Source organism: Plasmodium chabaudi (assembly GCF_900002335.3).
Source record: "Plasmodium chabaudi chabaudi strain AS genome assembly, chromosome: 9".
Taxonomy (NCBI): Eukaryota; Apicomplexa; class Aconoidasida; order Haemosporida; family Plasmodiidae; genus Plasmodium; species Plasmodium chabaudi.
Window position 1 is genome coordinate 818,345 of NC_030109.2, and position 15,813 is coordinate 834,157.

The following is a 15,813-nucleotide window of genomic DNA, read 5'->3' on the forward strand; positions in this document are numbered from 1 at the left end:
TCCAGAAAAAAATAAAAAAACAAAAAAAAAAACAAGGCCTATGAAATTAAATACATAAAAGAATAGTCCCATGTTTTAATACGTACATTTGGAAAACGCTTTAAAAATGAAAATATAACAATTTAAAAAATAATATAATTTTTTTCCAAACTAGGTATAAGAAAAATTAAGGATAAGCTTTTAACTTATTTATATCACCATAAGTGTACATTCGCATAGTTGTATTGCAAATGTGCATATCGAGGATATACATTTTTTCCAAGCACACTATTAAAACTGCATAATACTGTTTAAACAGCTAAAATTTTATTCATTGATAATATATACACTGAACGGGGGAACTGGCACATGAGTATATATGGATGTATGCTGGCCACTAGCCAAAACCAAAGTTGCACACACAAGTTATGCATGCATACTGAATGTGCATATATATAATTCTCCTTCCTCTTCCATACCAATTAAAGTGATAAAATATGATTAATATAAAAAATGGAATAAAGGTCGCTCTAGGAATGACCAAAAGGTATTACACAAATAATGGGAGAGGAATGCTAAAGGAATATGTATATACAAAATATCGAATAAGCTTACCACATATAGATAATGTGAAATATGATGACTTATATTTATCAAGCCCAAATAAAGAAGACTTATATGTATTTACAAAAAAAATTCCAATATTTTTAAGATATCTAAAATTAATAACATCACTAGAAAATCGTAATAACGATTTTGTTGAATTTGCAAGAAGGTGTGAAAATGGATTAACAATAGAAAAGGATGTATATTTAACAAAAGAAGAGTTAATACATTTAATGTTCATAAATGGATATACACAAAAAGAAACAAATGCTCTCGACTTAGCATTTAATAATAATTATCAATTTCATTATCCTGAAATAGCAGTATTATTTGATTTAAATGAAGAAGATGTATATAAATTTTGTTTAAAAAAAAGAAGTGAGAATCCTGAAACTTTATTTCATTTAAAATATTTTAAAGAAAAAAATATGTTATCATCCTATGGTTTAATATTTGTATTTTTATATTTTGGTCTGAACAATGTAGTATTAAGCAATGCTTGGTTCCTTTCAAAAACTATTCCATTCTTTTCTGTATTTTATATGCTAGCTTCCTATTTTTATAAAGATATATGGAATTTTATAAATAAAGAAAAAAATTTAATGATCGAACAGAATATGCAAAATAAGTTACTAGCAGAAGATATAATTTATAATCAGTTAAAATTATTTTCAAAAGACACAGAATGTAGTTCCCATTTAAAACATTTTAAAGAATATTGTAATATGCTAATTAAATATTATAGAAAAGCTTTTATTAATGAAAATAAAAAAAATATACATGAACATTTGGAAAAAAAATTAAATGAAATATATAATTCTGAACAGCAATATAAAAATTCACTAAAAAATATACTAATTACAGAAATTATTAAAAAAACTTATGAACATGTTCAGAATGATCAGAATTTTTATAATGCTATATTAAATGATAGTATAAATAATATTCAAAATAATACAAATAATGATACATTAGTAAACTATGTTAAAACACAAATAAATTATGTTAAAAATGAAAATAACAATAATCCTATTGTTAAAAATATACTTAATCAATATGAACTCAAAAAAAAAGAATATTTAAATCAATTTGTAGTACATAAAGACGAGCTTAATGCTATTAAAAATATTATTACAAAATGCAATCTTGATATTACTAAATTAAATAAAGACGATTATGATAATCTTATTAAATTATATACTACCATAAATAACAGATTTGGTTTTTATGTAAATGATAATGATATACCATTAATAAATCCTAAAGATGATGAAGCAAAAAATTTGGCTGAAAATATTAATTTTATTATACAACAATCGAATAAATTATTCCATGAAAAAAAACTTGTCTCATTCTTGAAGTCTTTCCAATGATTTATTAATTATTTGCACACACACATGTTATATAGCCAATAATTGTGCCTACCCCAATAAAACGCCGAATAGTAACTTATATATGCGTGTGTATGTACGCCTGTAAAAAATGTTTACGTAATTATTTCCCTATAGACAATATCCTATTCATAGTGTGACCCAAATTATGCACACACAAAATTGGAAATCCAGCAGCTTGGCTTATTTCATGTGCTTTTCGAATTTTGTCGATCCATATTTTGACCGCGCTACGAAATGCCCACCCACTGCTATCCCCTATTGTTTTATTCATCACAATTTTCACAATATTTACAAAATTTTCACGCAATTTTCACGCAATTTTTTGATTTTTTTATAAATTGACATATTGCAAGCAATTACTTGCATTATTATACAAACTCTTAGTCGCTTTATTTTAAATTAAAAAAAATGAAAAATTATTAAAAAGGGCTTGTCCATGGCCAATCTTTTTAACTTCCTTTTATTTTTGTGTGTGTAAGCACCCAATTTGGATACAATACAATAAAATTATCACTTTACCTTGGTTAGTAACTTATTGAAAGTAGGCAAGGGTGATAAGGTAAATAAAAGTCGGGACGCATAAATGCGTAACTAAATAGGCTTACCCAAAGTAAGCGAGTAAAAAAATAAAAAAGTCAACAGTTCAAATTTGTATAGAGATCTCAATGGTTGTTGTTTTTTTCTTTAATATAACAAAATAAAAAGGAACAAAAAAATGTAAAAATTATGGAAAACTCCAAACATAAAATAAATCATATGCAAATTCACACACATATAAATATACGCGTATGCATAAAAGTTTTTAAAATAATTTGTTTTTATTATACATTTTATATTTGCACACTTTGAAATAATATGTAACAGTGCAAACGGAACAAAATTTAAATTTTACATAAAAATTAACCACTTAATATACGAATAAATAAAACGTATATTTGCTTAAAAAACAATATGCTAATTATACAATGAAATAGTGAAAAGGTTGAGAGAGACAATTTTTTTTTTTTTTTTTTTTTTTTTTAATTTGGATTATTATTTGTAACTCCTCTCATTAATAAAAACCTTTTTGTCTTCTCACTAATATAGGTATATAAACGTATTGTATATTCTTTTATTTTATAAAATAGGATAATAAATATTTTGAATATTATTTGAAAAAGTAAAATTATATATCCATATAGTAAAGCTGCTGTTATAAAAATTGTAAATATAATTAAAACTACCAAACAAAATATGGGGAATGCATCCACATAATTAAATCTGTACACCCAAAGTAGCGACACGAATGTTAGTAGCATTAGTTTGGCGAGTACCCCGTTTATTTGCGCGTTGTCAAAGTTGTCTAAAAGGAAAAAGAAAAATATGCACATAATAAAGAGCGGAACATGTTGAAAAATCTGTAAATTGAACTAAAACTTTTAATTATGCCCACTTTTTAAGTTACCATTTTTTGACATTAGAGACTTTTCTGTAATTTTGACATGAATAATGATGGGTATACTGTTCTCCTTGGATTTGTTAGACGCATTTTTATTATCTTTATTTATTAAATTTGAATTATTTGAAAATAAATCTTTATGATAATAATTTATGTAGTCCTCTAATTTTCGATTGTCTTCCAATATCTTCCCCATATAAATAAATCGAACGTTTAAGCCTGAAAAATGGGGTTAAGAAAAAATAAAAAAAAGGCAATATATAAATAAATCACAACTATGTTAATAATAAAGTAAAAGATAGTTACCATTCTTTATGGGCTCTTCAAAATGTTTGTTCTTTATATTTTTAATTTGATCGTTGCAGTTGATATCTATTTCTGTACAAAATGAAAAAATAATCAACAACTTAGTAAGGCATAACCATTTATTGCACTATGATCCAACTCGTGAACAATGTAAAGCAAACTTGTTTTCCTTTCGAGTGTGTACTAAGACATTCACATGCTTAGTAACTTTTGTGTAACATTTTAAGTATGCTTTATAAAGCTACTATTTCACATGTATGCACACGTAAGGGGTAGGAGGAGAAGTCGGAAAATGGCAAGCCAATACAATTGCATATCACCTATTTGATTTCACACATTTTCGCTTACCTAAATTTTGCGGAATTTCTTTCGGTCTTAAAACAATAAATTTAATTTTTTTAATTTTCATTCTATCTGTTTTTATTTTTTATATAATACATAAACTTTACTTCGTATTTAGTTTTTTAAAAACTGTTGCTAAAAAAATATAATTTCTTTTGTTTTACAAATATTTTTATTTTATCTTTTAATTACACATTTTCTTCAAACAGTATTAAAAATTATAAAATATGAAACTTTTTTTTTCTGTATTTTTTGAAATATATAATTGTCAAAAATAAAATTATAAAAATAAGTGAATAATGAAATATAATGGTTGGATATCATAATAAATCGGGATGGATATGTATGTATACCTTCTATAGAACAAATTAAGAAAAATTCGAATAAAAAATGGATGCGATAAATGAAATAAAAACAAAAATATTTATTCATGTATAAATATGTGTATACCCAATTTTGTGAAAATTGTGTTTAATACGAAAAATAACACTTCATGGTTTTATCTCCCATACAGCCAACTAAAATTATATCAACATTTTACATAGCTATTCGTAATGTTAGTAATATATCTAAAAAATAATACGTACATATGTATGCATTCAAATTATGGAAAGACTATACGTTCGTGGGAAACATGGAGAAATACTATGAATTGAAAAATAGAGTCATAACATATTTTCTTCGTTTTTTGTGAATATTATCTTTTATATATTTTATAAATAATATGCAAATAAAAATATGATAACCTTAATTTGATTTACTTTAAAATTATTTGAAATTTTTTACAAAAATGTACGTATATAATTTTTTATAACAATTTTAAATTTCGTTTCCCAGTATTTTATTTTGCGTATGCTATACTTTGGATGTTTTTTTTTTTTTTTTTTTTTTTTCACATATACTTCAATTTTAACACTAATTTGTTTGAAAGTATAATGACTATATATATCATTTTAAGTTTGTATAAACAATTTTTTCCATAAAAAAAAACAAATATTATTTTTTTTGAAAATTTGATTATTTTATTTCACTTTTGTAATACTACATTAATACTGAGAAATACAAACGACATCCTTTATATGTAAATAAAATGGGATGTAACTTATTTTTTTCAATTTTTATGAATATTTAAAAGTTTTTTACTTTCTTTTGAAGGATATAAAAATTAATTAAACATGTGAATATGCCAAAATGAGCATTTCCAGATTTACAAAAGTAGAATGCTCATTGCATTTGCTATATTAAATTAAAAAAATAAAACAAATAAAAAGTATGAAATTGGAAAATATAATTTGTGTACATACTATATAATCCATTTTTTACGTAACAAAATGATTATCAAATGTGTTTGAAAATAATGAAAAAGAAAAACATCCGATCGAAGGCTACACATAATATTGTTTAGTGCAAAAACTTTCAACCATTTAGGAAGTTGTAAAAAAAAAAAAAAAAAAAAAAAAGTGGCTAGCCATTTTTTTTTGTTCAGGCATAAATTAGTGTCTTATTTTTTTTTATATGTCCTTACAAAATTTGTCATACACTATTTTTATTATCAATGAAAACAAACATTATTTCCAGAAGTCTAATTAACAAATTCACACATTTGCATAATAACAATGGGTTTATATTTTTATTAAAAAAAAAAGAAAGAACTGCTAACCATTTAATACATATTAAGTCGAACTCTTTTTCAAATATTAGTCTTACAAAAAAAAAAAAAGCCAATGTACATGTACTATATAATAATGAACAGTCTATAAAATGTGATAACAAAAAAAAGGAATCCACAATCGATGATCAATTGGATAAGCATGAAGATATACTCTCATTACGTTCATCAGAAAAATGGAATAGTTATGAAAATGAAGAGGAACTAAAAAACGACGAAAAAGCGGACCTAACAAAATTAAAAGCAGAACTATTAAGCGAACAAAATGATATCTCCAAAAATTGTCTACAAAATGAAATTAAAACGGAGTTAGAAATTTTAGTTGAAAAAATAAAAAATCTAGATGAAAAATCGAAAAATAAAATAATAAATTATATTAACACATTAGATAAAGAACATACTAATGGGATTGAAAAAAATATTATTTTATTTTTTGAAAACCTTGATGATTATTTATCAGCAAATGGCTTATTAATATGTGATGTTGGAGGGGAGGAAATATTTAACTATATAAAAAATGTTAATATTCAAATGGGGATAGACAAAAATGATACAACAGACCATATGAATATAAACAATTTATTTGACATCAAATGGATTAAAGAAAGAAAGAGACTAATATATGGTGATAACATTTATCCAATCATTCAAAATATGCAAGAAAATTCGCAAAACAATTCGAACAGTTGCAATAATATAATAAATATGAGAAGACAAATATTAATAGAAAGGTCATCTTATAAAAAGGCGATTGAAGAAGCTGAAGAATTTGTTTCAAATTTACATGATTTAAAAAAAGTAACAGAAATCCAAGGTTTATGCAAAATATATTTAAATTGGGTTAATGAATTAGAAAAAAAAATAATTAATTATAAAGAAAATATAAAAAAAAATCATCATAAAAAAAATATATTCCCAGACGTGATCGAAGAAAAGTTACTAGCTATTATAACAGTCAAATGGACAATTCAATATACATTTAATCCATTAAAAAAAAAATATTCAAATGAAGTAACAACTCAATCTAAACACTTCGAACAAGAATATCCATATCAATCTTTATTTACACATGTTGCTATTAAAATTGGTGAAGAAATTAATAATGAACTAAATTTCCAATTGCTTGAAAAAAATAATCTTTTATATAATTTTATTAAAAAAAACAAATCGAATGTCTCTTTTTCTCATTTTCAAAAATATAAAATGCTAAATGAGATAAAAGAAAAATTACATGTCGAAAATAAAACCCAAACCATTCAACCCAACATAGAAATGTGTGCAAACGATACAAAAACTGTTGAAAAAAAAGAAAATTCCAAAAACAGCCAAAATACCTCCAAAACAAGCGACGATAGTAATAACCCTTCAAATAAACCCTTTGAATTAGTTCAATGGAATTCAATGAAAAAAGCCTCAATCGGGGGTCTTTTATTAAAAATGTTAATTGATAATGCTAAAATAGACGTCGATATAAATACAGCCAAAAATGAATATAAAAATGAATATAAATATTATTTATTTTTACATAAGACAGCTAAAACTATGGGCGACGATCTTTACTCAGATTGTAAATATAAAAAAGAATTAAATTATCAGGAATATTATGAACATGAATCTAATTCTTTAAATTTTATTATTCGTGATAAATGGAAAAAAGGAAATGAGCTAGCTAATTTTCTTGACGGTACTAGCCAAAATGAAAATGAAGAAAAAAAAAAAAAAAAAAAAAAAAAAAACACACACGAACAAGTAGCTACACCAAATGTCAGTAATGGTGAGATGATGGAAAAAAAAAATATGACTTGTTCAGGTGAAATTGACTCAAAAGAAATAAGCATAAACGAATGTAATGATAAGCAAACGTGCGAAACAGAGAAAAAAGTGAAACAAAACAACTTTTGTAAAAATCAAAAAGAAAAATTGAAAAACAAAGAAATAATATTGTATAGATCTAGGAGAGATAAAAATAAAATAGAAATTCCTGTATTTGTACATTCATATATATGGAAAAATAATAATTGGTATGGTGTTATACATATGAGAGAAAGCTGTGCAAATTTTTTATTGAGTAATGCAATAAATTCGCATGTACCATTAAATTATTTGCCTATGATATGTAAACCAAAAAAATGGGAAGATGATCAAGGTGGTATGTTATTATTAAAAAATAATTTTATTAGATATAATATTAAACCGTTATTTAATTTAAATGTGTGCAATATGACCAGGATTAAAAATATAGTATCCGAAATTGGTAACGTTGGTTGGAAAGTAAATAAAGAAATATTACATTATATTGAATATGCATATATGAATGGGAAAACAATAGGAAAAATACCCTTAAATAAAAATTATAATTTACCTTATAATATCGATTTTAAAAACAATAATAACAATAATGAAGAAATTAAAAAATATTATTTACTAAAAGAAGAAATCGCTAGATTAAATAAATGCCTAATAAGTGAAAGACCAACATTTTTACAAAAATTAGCAGTAGCAAAAACATTCAAAGAAAATGAAAAAATATATTTTCCTCATAATATCGATTTTCGTGGAAGGATGTATCCATTGTCTCCCCATTTACATCATATGGGTGATGACATTTGTAGAAGCTTAATAGTTTTTTCAGATGATAAAGAGATAGGTCCCAATGGATTATATTGGCTAAAAATCCATTTAGCAAATAACTTTGGTAAGGATAAGTTAAATTTTAAAAAAAGAATTGAATGGGTTGATAACAATATTGATAATATTAAAAAATTACGTGATAATCCATTTGATAATTTAGAATTTTGGGGGTTAGCAGATAATCCATGGCAAGCTTTATCTGTTTCTATAGATTTAATAAATGCTATAAATTGTTCTGATCCTTCAAAATATAAAAGTAATATACCTATACAACAAGATGGAACATGTAATGGTCTACAACATTATGCTGCATTAGGGAAAGATAAAGATGGTGGTCGTGCTGTGAATATTCTTCCATCGGATGAACCTCAAGATATTTACACAGTAGTATTAGATATAGTTATAAATAAAATAAAAAATGACATGGATAATGGTGGAAGTAAAAATGAAAGTAGCACCTTTCTCAGTAAGCCCCAGTTAGCAAATTACTGTTTTAAATATAATTTATTAAAAAGAAAAGTTGTAAAGCAAACAATTATGACAATATGTTATGGAGTTACATCTATTGGTGCAAAAAATCAAGTTAAAGGAAAAATTCAAAGTATGATTGCTAAAGATACGGATAAAAATACGATTAATGAATTATCTAAATATATAGCTAATTATATATTTGAATCTATAAGTGAAATATTTAAAAGAGCAATGATTATAAAGAAATGGTTTAATCATTTATCCAAAGTAACAAACGATTTAAATATACCTATAACATGGATATCTCCAATTGGTTTACCTTGTGAACAACCTTATAGATTAGGAACTAGAATTTTAGTAAATACACCACTACAATCAGTTAGTGTAACATCATATAAAAATTGTTTACTTCATAAAAATAAACAAAGATTAGGTTTCCCTCCAAACTTTGTTCATTCATTAGATGCCTCCCATTTAATTATGACTGCTGAAAAAATGCTAATACAAAATAATTTTAGTTTTGCTGCTGTCCATGATTCATATTGGGCCCATGCTTGTAATGTTGATATTATGAATAAGTATATTAGAGAATCCTTTATTACTTTATATAATGAACCTATTTTAGAAAACATTTATCAAAATTTTCAAATACGATTAGGAAAATATGCAGAAAAAATCCCACCACCTCCTGAGCAGGGCCATCTAGATATATCGCTCGTTCGAGACAGCCAATACTTTTTTAGTTAGCGCACCTGGGCTAGGTCCCAAACCGGTGTGCATACACATATACATACAACTTCTTACACTTTGTTTGCTTCGTTTTTTTTAACCCTATTCATTTGTCGAATTTATCACCACCCTCGTTCGGGTAGAAAAGCAGGCAAGCCTTTTCTCCTTCGATGGGGGAACAAAAAAACGAATATACTATTCCCAAATTGGGATGTATTACTCAAAAAAAATATATTTAAAGAAGTTTGCCAAAATGGCAATTCTATACTTAAAATGTTTTGTTAAAAAAAAAAAAAATTTTAATTTAAAATATATGGTAGTGATATGCCAAACGGATAAAATAAAAAGATGCACAAACTTTTAAAAAAAACAAAGATATCAATGATAAATTAAAATTATTTTTTAATTATTATCTTATAAATATGTAGATATAACAAATAAATTTTATTCCGTCTATAAGGCATAACTTCCCATTTAGTATAAATTTAATTAAAACATTGAAAACGTGAAAAAAAAAATAAATAATGACAAATTAAAAATAAGTTTGATAACCGTATATAAATTAGCAAATAGGATTAATGCTTCTCCCTATGTAATGTTAAATATGTGTTTCACCATGAAGGAGTGTTACCTATAATTGCAAATTCTCTAACGATGTATGGGTAGAGTAAACCTTCTGTTTCGGGTTCTGGATGTTTAGATAATGCCATCGTATAAACAACTTCTCTAATGTCATCAATCTTTCCTTCAACAATTTCATCATTCTTATTTTTTAAACAATTAATTTGTTGTGTATGAAATGTAAAAATAAACCAAGGGGAACTTTCTTCCATTCTTTGTGCCCCTTTAAGCTCATGATCTTTATATATTAAAACATTTGTATCTAAAAATAATTTTTTTTTTTTTCTTTCATTGATACTTGAATTTAAAGAATTAAAAGCTGCTTGTCCACAATGCAATCTAAGTGTTTCTTCATCCCCAATTAAATAAGATTCAACGATATGTTTAGATATAACAAATTCAAATAAATACATAAGTTCTGATAATTTGAAATTCTTATCTTCCATTTTCATTACTCTTAATGCAGCAGCTAATTCCGTTTCACCAAATAATTTTCCTAATAATGGATTTTCAAAAAAGCTATTCAAAAAAGGCATATCTTTTAATTTACTTCCAAATTTATCCCATGCTGATTCGTATGCTAAAATTAATTCACCACCGGTACTAGCATTCGTATCATTTTCTTTATCATTTTCTACATCTCCTTCAACATTTTTTAAATTTCCATTTTCGCTATCTGTTTCGCTATTATTTATAGCTTTCTCATCCATGCCTGTTTTTTTTTTATATCTTTTAATTGCCATTTCTTGCCTCCATTTGTCTAGCTGTATAAATGCATTATTGTCATTCCATTTGTCTCCTAACTCAGTTATTTTATCTGTTGTTATTAATAATACTTTTGTTAATCCTGAAAAGAATTTAACAGTTATATTTTTACTTAATCGAAATATAAAATAGTTTTCAAAACAATGTGTTACAAACTTGTTAATATCATTATATATTATTTTTATTGCTTGTTCATTTTTTTCTTTTATATTTTTTAAAAAATTTATATTTTCTTCAATTTTTTTTTTAAGTTTAATAGCTTTATCATCAATTTCCGTTTTTTCTTTCAGCTCTTTTAATGCCTCTTGGTATTGCTTGTTTTCTTTCATATCTTTTTTAACCTGTAAAATGGGTTGGAAAATTAGGAATCAGTAAGCAGTTCTTATCTTTATATGCACACATATGTATGAACATGCACATGCATGTGGATGAATAGACCTACCTGCTCTATGACATTTTTCATAAAACTCGAGAAATTTCGTGCTGTCTGCCTTGTGGGAAAGCCATCCAAAACTGTCTTATCATTAGGTATGCCAAATTTAGCAGCAGTAATTATATTCGGGGGTATATTTTTGGTACTACTATATATATATCTCTTTTCACATTCCCCTGATAATATTCGTTTATTTTTTATATGCTTACAAAACTTTATATTAGCTGCAAGTACATTATTTAATATATTCGTCATTCTATTTTTTTTTTTTTTTTTATTTTAGTTCAGGTTATTTCAAAGCTATTTGTATTCACATACTACATGGCATATGTACATAAATATGTGTGCCTATGCATAAGTATATGTGATAATTTAAATTAAAATTAATTTGAAAACAAAACACATATATAAAATTGAAATAAAGAAATATTATATATATACAAAAAAAATTATATTAAGGCAAGACGTACATATATAGTACATATATAACATCAAGCCTATACATATTTATCTCTTTATATATATCATCCCAAATGTTTAAACATACATATGTTTAAAAATGATGAAAGCATATTTGCTTTTACAATTCTTTTATTCCATATTCACAGAATAAAATATTAACCATTCTCATCATTGAATTAGCTAAATATACGAATTTAAAAATGCATATTTAAGCTAAGCAATATATTCTATCGTTATCTCACTATTTTTGTGTTTTTTTATTTTAGAAAAATAAAACATTCCATAAACTGATATATTCATCATAATAACACAAAGAAATTATATATACATATATATAATATTTTCACACTCAAAATGGAATTTAAAAATATTTTCAACCATATTTATTAAAATTTTTTTTCATATAATATATTAACAACAGCGATATATAAAATATATATATGCTTTATAAAGCTAATATATAATACTACGTTTTATGCGTATAATATTATATTACTTTTCTCTTTTTAATGCCCCCAAAAATGATGTTTTATATATATTTAAAAAAATTAATTTATCTCTTAAAAAATGTTATAAGTTAATCATATTATATATAAAAAAAATGAAAAAAAATTTCAACTACTTGATATTATATAGATTTATTTTGAAGGGCAAAAAATCGAGTATGCCGTTGTAGATTTTTTATACCCTCTTTATATATACCAAAAAAATATTCCCATAACTTTTTTTTATTTCTCATATTTAACATATATAAATAAAGCAGTCTTTTTCTATAAAGTGTATTTATATAGTATACTATTTTGTTTAATTAAAGGTTAACAATTATAAAGTAAAAAAGTTTTAAAAAAAATATATATATATCACCAAATTGTCGAAAAGCAAAAGCTATCAACATTCATTTTGTGTTATAACTAAAGATAAATGAAAATGCGTAAGGAGTGGATAAATATATTTATATATATTATTATGCATGAAAAAAGGGTAACACAAAAATAAATTTAAAAAAATCAGTTATTAAGGATTAAGAGAAAATATTAATCTAATTGAAAAGACATAAGACGATATATTTAGTAGCAATATTGTACTTAACATATATATCCTTATTTTTTTTATTAAAAATGAATGAAGTTGCAATAATTTGTGCATGTAATATTATTATATATTTATATGCACACATATATATTACACAACTTATTATTTTTATCTTCTTGGGACCTTTCTTCCACGACCTCTTCCTCTTCCTTTATCTTTACTTCCAAATGATTTATCCTTTGATGCTTTATTTTTAGGAGTATCATCTACTAATAATGTATCAAGAGGTAAACTATCTGATAAAATATAATACCTTATATTATTCCCTCTTATAGTTACATGATCTAACGATAAAAATTGTTTTGTATTGGCATTATATTCACCAACATTTTTATTTTTAATTACTACTTTAACATTTTTCATATGTGTATTCATTTTTATATCAACTCCTGTTATAACCCCACTTATAAGCGTTCCATTTTTTAATTCGATCGTGACATTTTCATTGGTTAGTTTCATCAAAAATGTTACTAACTTCATTTTTATCTCTCTTTCTTTAAATATATTGGAAAATTCACTTGTTCATATGTTTTTCAATTTTTATAATATTCTATTTTTTGCAAGTTAGTTTATATTGTAATATCTGTAAATATAAATATGCGTTTACATAAGTACTTAAACTTGTATACGGTTTGCTAATATTTTGAATTTGGTTAAAAATTATTAACTTATACGTTTCCTGACTTTCTTCAACATTAATTTTACCTTGCTGGTCATACTTTTTATACTGGTAATAGATCTATATTTTCGCTATTTTTTTTTTTACTAATAAATTGTTCATAATTTACCTGACATTGTCATATATTTTATAGCAAGTGTTCATATTTTTTTAATACCCCAAAAAGTAGGAAACAAAATCCAAAGTCAATAATTCGAAATAAAAGAACAATAGTAGCAATAACAATTGTGGGGAATATTAATAAGGACTAAATTAAATTACAAAAAAAAACATAACAATTTTTAAATACACAAAAATTGCATATTATATCATATTTAATGTTAATATATTTGAATACGGTATTGTGCTTTATATAGCTAAAGAAAAAAAAAAAAATTTGTTACTAATATCAGTATTGTTTATATATATACTGCTAATACAAGTAGGCATTGTGAATATTTATAAAATAAAATTATCACTGAATTATAAAAATATAATAAAATCATGAATTGCTAAAATTGTATATATTATATATGAAAATGGGATGCCTTAAAATGTTTCATAATTTTGTATTAAGTTTTAAAGGCTAGTAAGTGCCAAAATGGTTGGATGACGTAGCCATGCATATATAATGTATATTATATCGATTTATATAACACTATCACTTTCGATTTAGAGGTAAAACTTATAATTTGTTTACCCCCATTTTGTTATGTAGAACATAGCATACTCCCCATACTTTTGTTTTTACTCATTATAGAAAAGGGTTTATATTAGTGATGCTTTATACAAATTTTATAAAAAAATAACGTAAGAAATTGATAATATATTAGCGAATAGTGTATAGGGCTAAAATATTCAACCCTCATAATGTTAAGAACAAAACAATAGTAATCTTGTTGTCATTGTATGAAGTCACTATACCTTCCCATTTTATAGACATGCGCTTCTCTTTATTTTTACAACATATATATTATTATAAATATATTTGTTGTTTTATTCATGTGTAGTGGCAAAATTGCATAGCGTATACTCTTTACGAATATTAAATATTCATCAAATGTTAATTATGATAATGATAACAATAATAAATAGTTGGAATATATAACATAAAATGTGTGATGAAAAAGAAAAAAATAAAACAAAAAAATTAAAAAATATAAAGACTTGAAAGATAATTTATACTTCGGAAAAAATATAATGATAATATACAATTTTCAAGTCGTCTATATACAATATACAAATTGTACTTTTTTGGGTAAAATATGAAAAGTATATATTCTTTCAATTTATTTTCCCTTTCTCATATTTTTAATTTTGTTTACAAACTTAATGTATAAATTGTTTTCATATAAAATGCCCAATACTGTAACTTCATATAACTAAATTAGCAACCTCATTAGCGTGTATAATATATTTTGTTCGCTCGACTAGCTAATTTATTTATTTATAGGAATGAAAAATATTATTTTAAATTATTAAAAAATAGATATATATTCACCTATTGAGTGTTCAAGTATTTATTGTACTTCTCTTCATCAATTGTTCCGTTTTTTTTAAGCTTATTCAAATGGTTTTTGTAAAAGAAAGACGGCGTGAACTGAATTTGATTAAAGTCGGGTGTGTGTGCCTTACATACAGCAGCTATGCCTAAAAATATGCTAAAAAAGCTACAAAAAATAATACAAAATATATGTATAAAACATATGCAGCCGAATCATATGCTTAATTTTTAATACAATTTTGGAAAAAGAAACGCATATTATGACTATTTCATAAAATATGTGTAAATAAAATAATCACAGCTAAAATATACACTATTGAATGGGTTGAGCATTTCACACGCATTTTAGATTGTCAAAATGGGGATCACATATATATATACATCCACATTTTTCCTTCTTATTATACTTACCTATAACGCCTTAAAAAGGTCACTCTATCTTTAGAAAACTTTGGAAACACTCGAAAAATTTCCTCAACAGGAATGAAAACCATTTTGCCAAAATTCACAACAAAAAAAAGGGGTAATGATTATACAATAATATACAAAATTATTTATTATTATGCAAATAATTCCTAAAATTTTTACAGTAAAATAAGCATATATATTTTTTCATGTAAATATTTGCTAAATAATGAATTATTCCATCACTTTAAATTTTATTTATTAAAAAAAAAAAAAAATAAAAGTAAAAAAAAATATGTAATAAATTA

At 24.3% G+C, this 15,813-nt stretch overlaps 6 protein-coding genes across 6 annotated transcripts; 2 read left to right on the top strand and 4 right to left on the bottom strand.

Moving 5' to 3' along the window:
- Window positions 1-476: 476 nt before the first annotated feature.
- On the top strand, window positions 477-1,958 carry PCHAS_0921200 (ATP synthase F0 subunit b-like protein, putative; the record flags this gene model as incomplete). Its single annotated transcript, XM_016798137.1, has 1 exon — window positions 477-1,958. The coding sequence occupies one exon, from the start codon at window positions 477-479 to the stop codon at window positions 1,956-1,958; it is 1,482 nt and encodes a 493-aa protein (XP_016655385.1).
- A 1,040-nt stretch (window positions 1,959-2,998) lies between these two features.
- Window positions 2,999-4,132, bottom strand: PCHAS_0921300 (conserved Plasmodium protein, unknown function; the record flags this gene model as incomplete). The annotated part of the gene is made up of 4 exons (XM_016798140.1): window positions 2,999-3,321; window positions 3,424-3,636; window positions 3,724-3,795; window positions 4,072-4,132. 4 exons carry the CDS (start codon window positions 4,130-4,132, stop codon window positions 2,999-3,001), a joined length of 669 nt encoding a protein of 222 aa, XP_016655386.1.
- Window positions 4,133-5,620: 1,488 nt separating this feature from the next.
- PCHAS_0921400 (DNA-directed RNA polymerase, putative) lies at window positions 5,621-9,583 on the top strand (the record flags this gene model as incomplete). The annotated part of the gene is made up of 1 exon (XM_734557.2): window positions 5,621-9,583. One exon carries the CDS (start codon window positions 5,621-5,623, stop codon window positions 9,581-9,583), a length of 3,963 nt encoding a protein of 1,320 aa, XP_739650.2.
- Window positions 9,584-10,176: 593 nt separating this feature from the next.
- On the bottom strand, window positions 10,177-11,639 carry PCHAS_0921500 (mitochondrial import inner membrane translocase subunit TIM44, putative; the record flags this gene model as incomplete). Its single annotated transcript, XM_016798141.1, has 2 exons — window positions 10,177-11,292; window positions 11,394-11,639. 2 exons carry the CDS (start codon window positions 11,637-11,639, stop codon window positions 10,177-10,179), a joined length of 1,362 nt encoding a protein of 453 aa, XP_016655387.1.
- A 1,407-nt stretch (window positions 11,640-13,046) lies between these two features.
- Window positions 13,047-13,418, bottom strand: PCHAS_0921600 (small nuclear ribonucleoprotein Sm D1, putative; the record flags this gene model as incomplete). The annotated part of the gene is made up of 1 exon (XM_739075.1): window positions 13,047-13,418. One exon carries the CDS (start codon window positions 13,416-13,418, stop codon window positions 13,047-13,049), a length of 372 nt encoding a protein of 123 aa, XP_744168.1.
- Window positions 13,419-15,097: 1,679 nt separating this feature from the next.
- PCHAS_0921700 (conserved protein, unknown function) lies at window positions 15,098-15,594 on the bottom strand (the record flags this gene model as incomplete). The annotated part of the gene is made up of 2 exons (XM_016798142.1): window positions 15,098-15,266; window positions 15,512-15,594. 2 exons carry the CDS (start codon window positions 15,592-15,594, stop codon window positions 15,098-15,100), a joined length of 252 nt encoding a protein of 83 aa, XP_016655388.1.
- Between the last annotated feature and the right edge of the window lie 219 nt (window positions 15,595-15,813).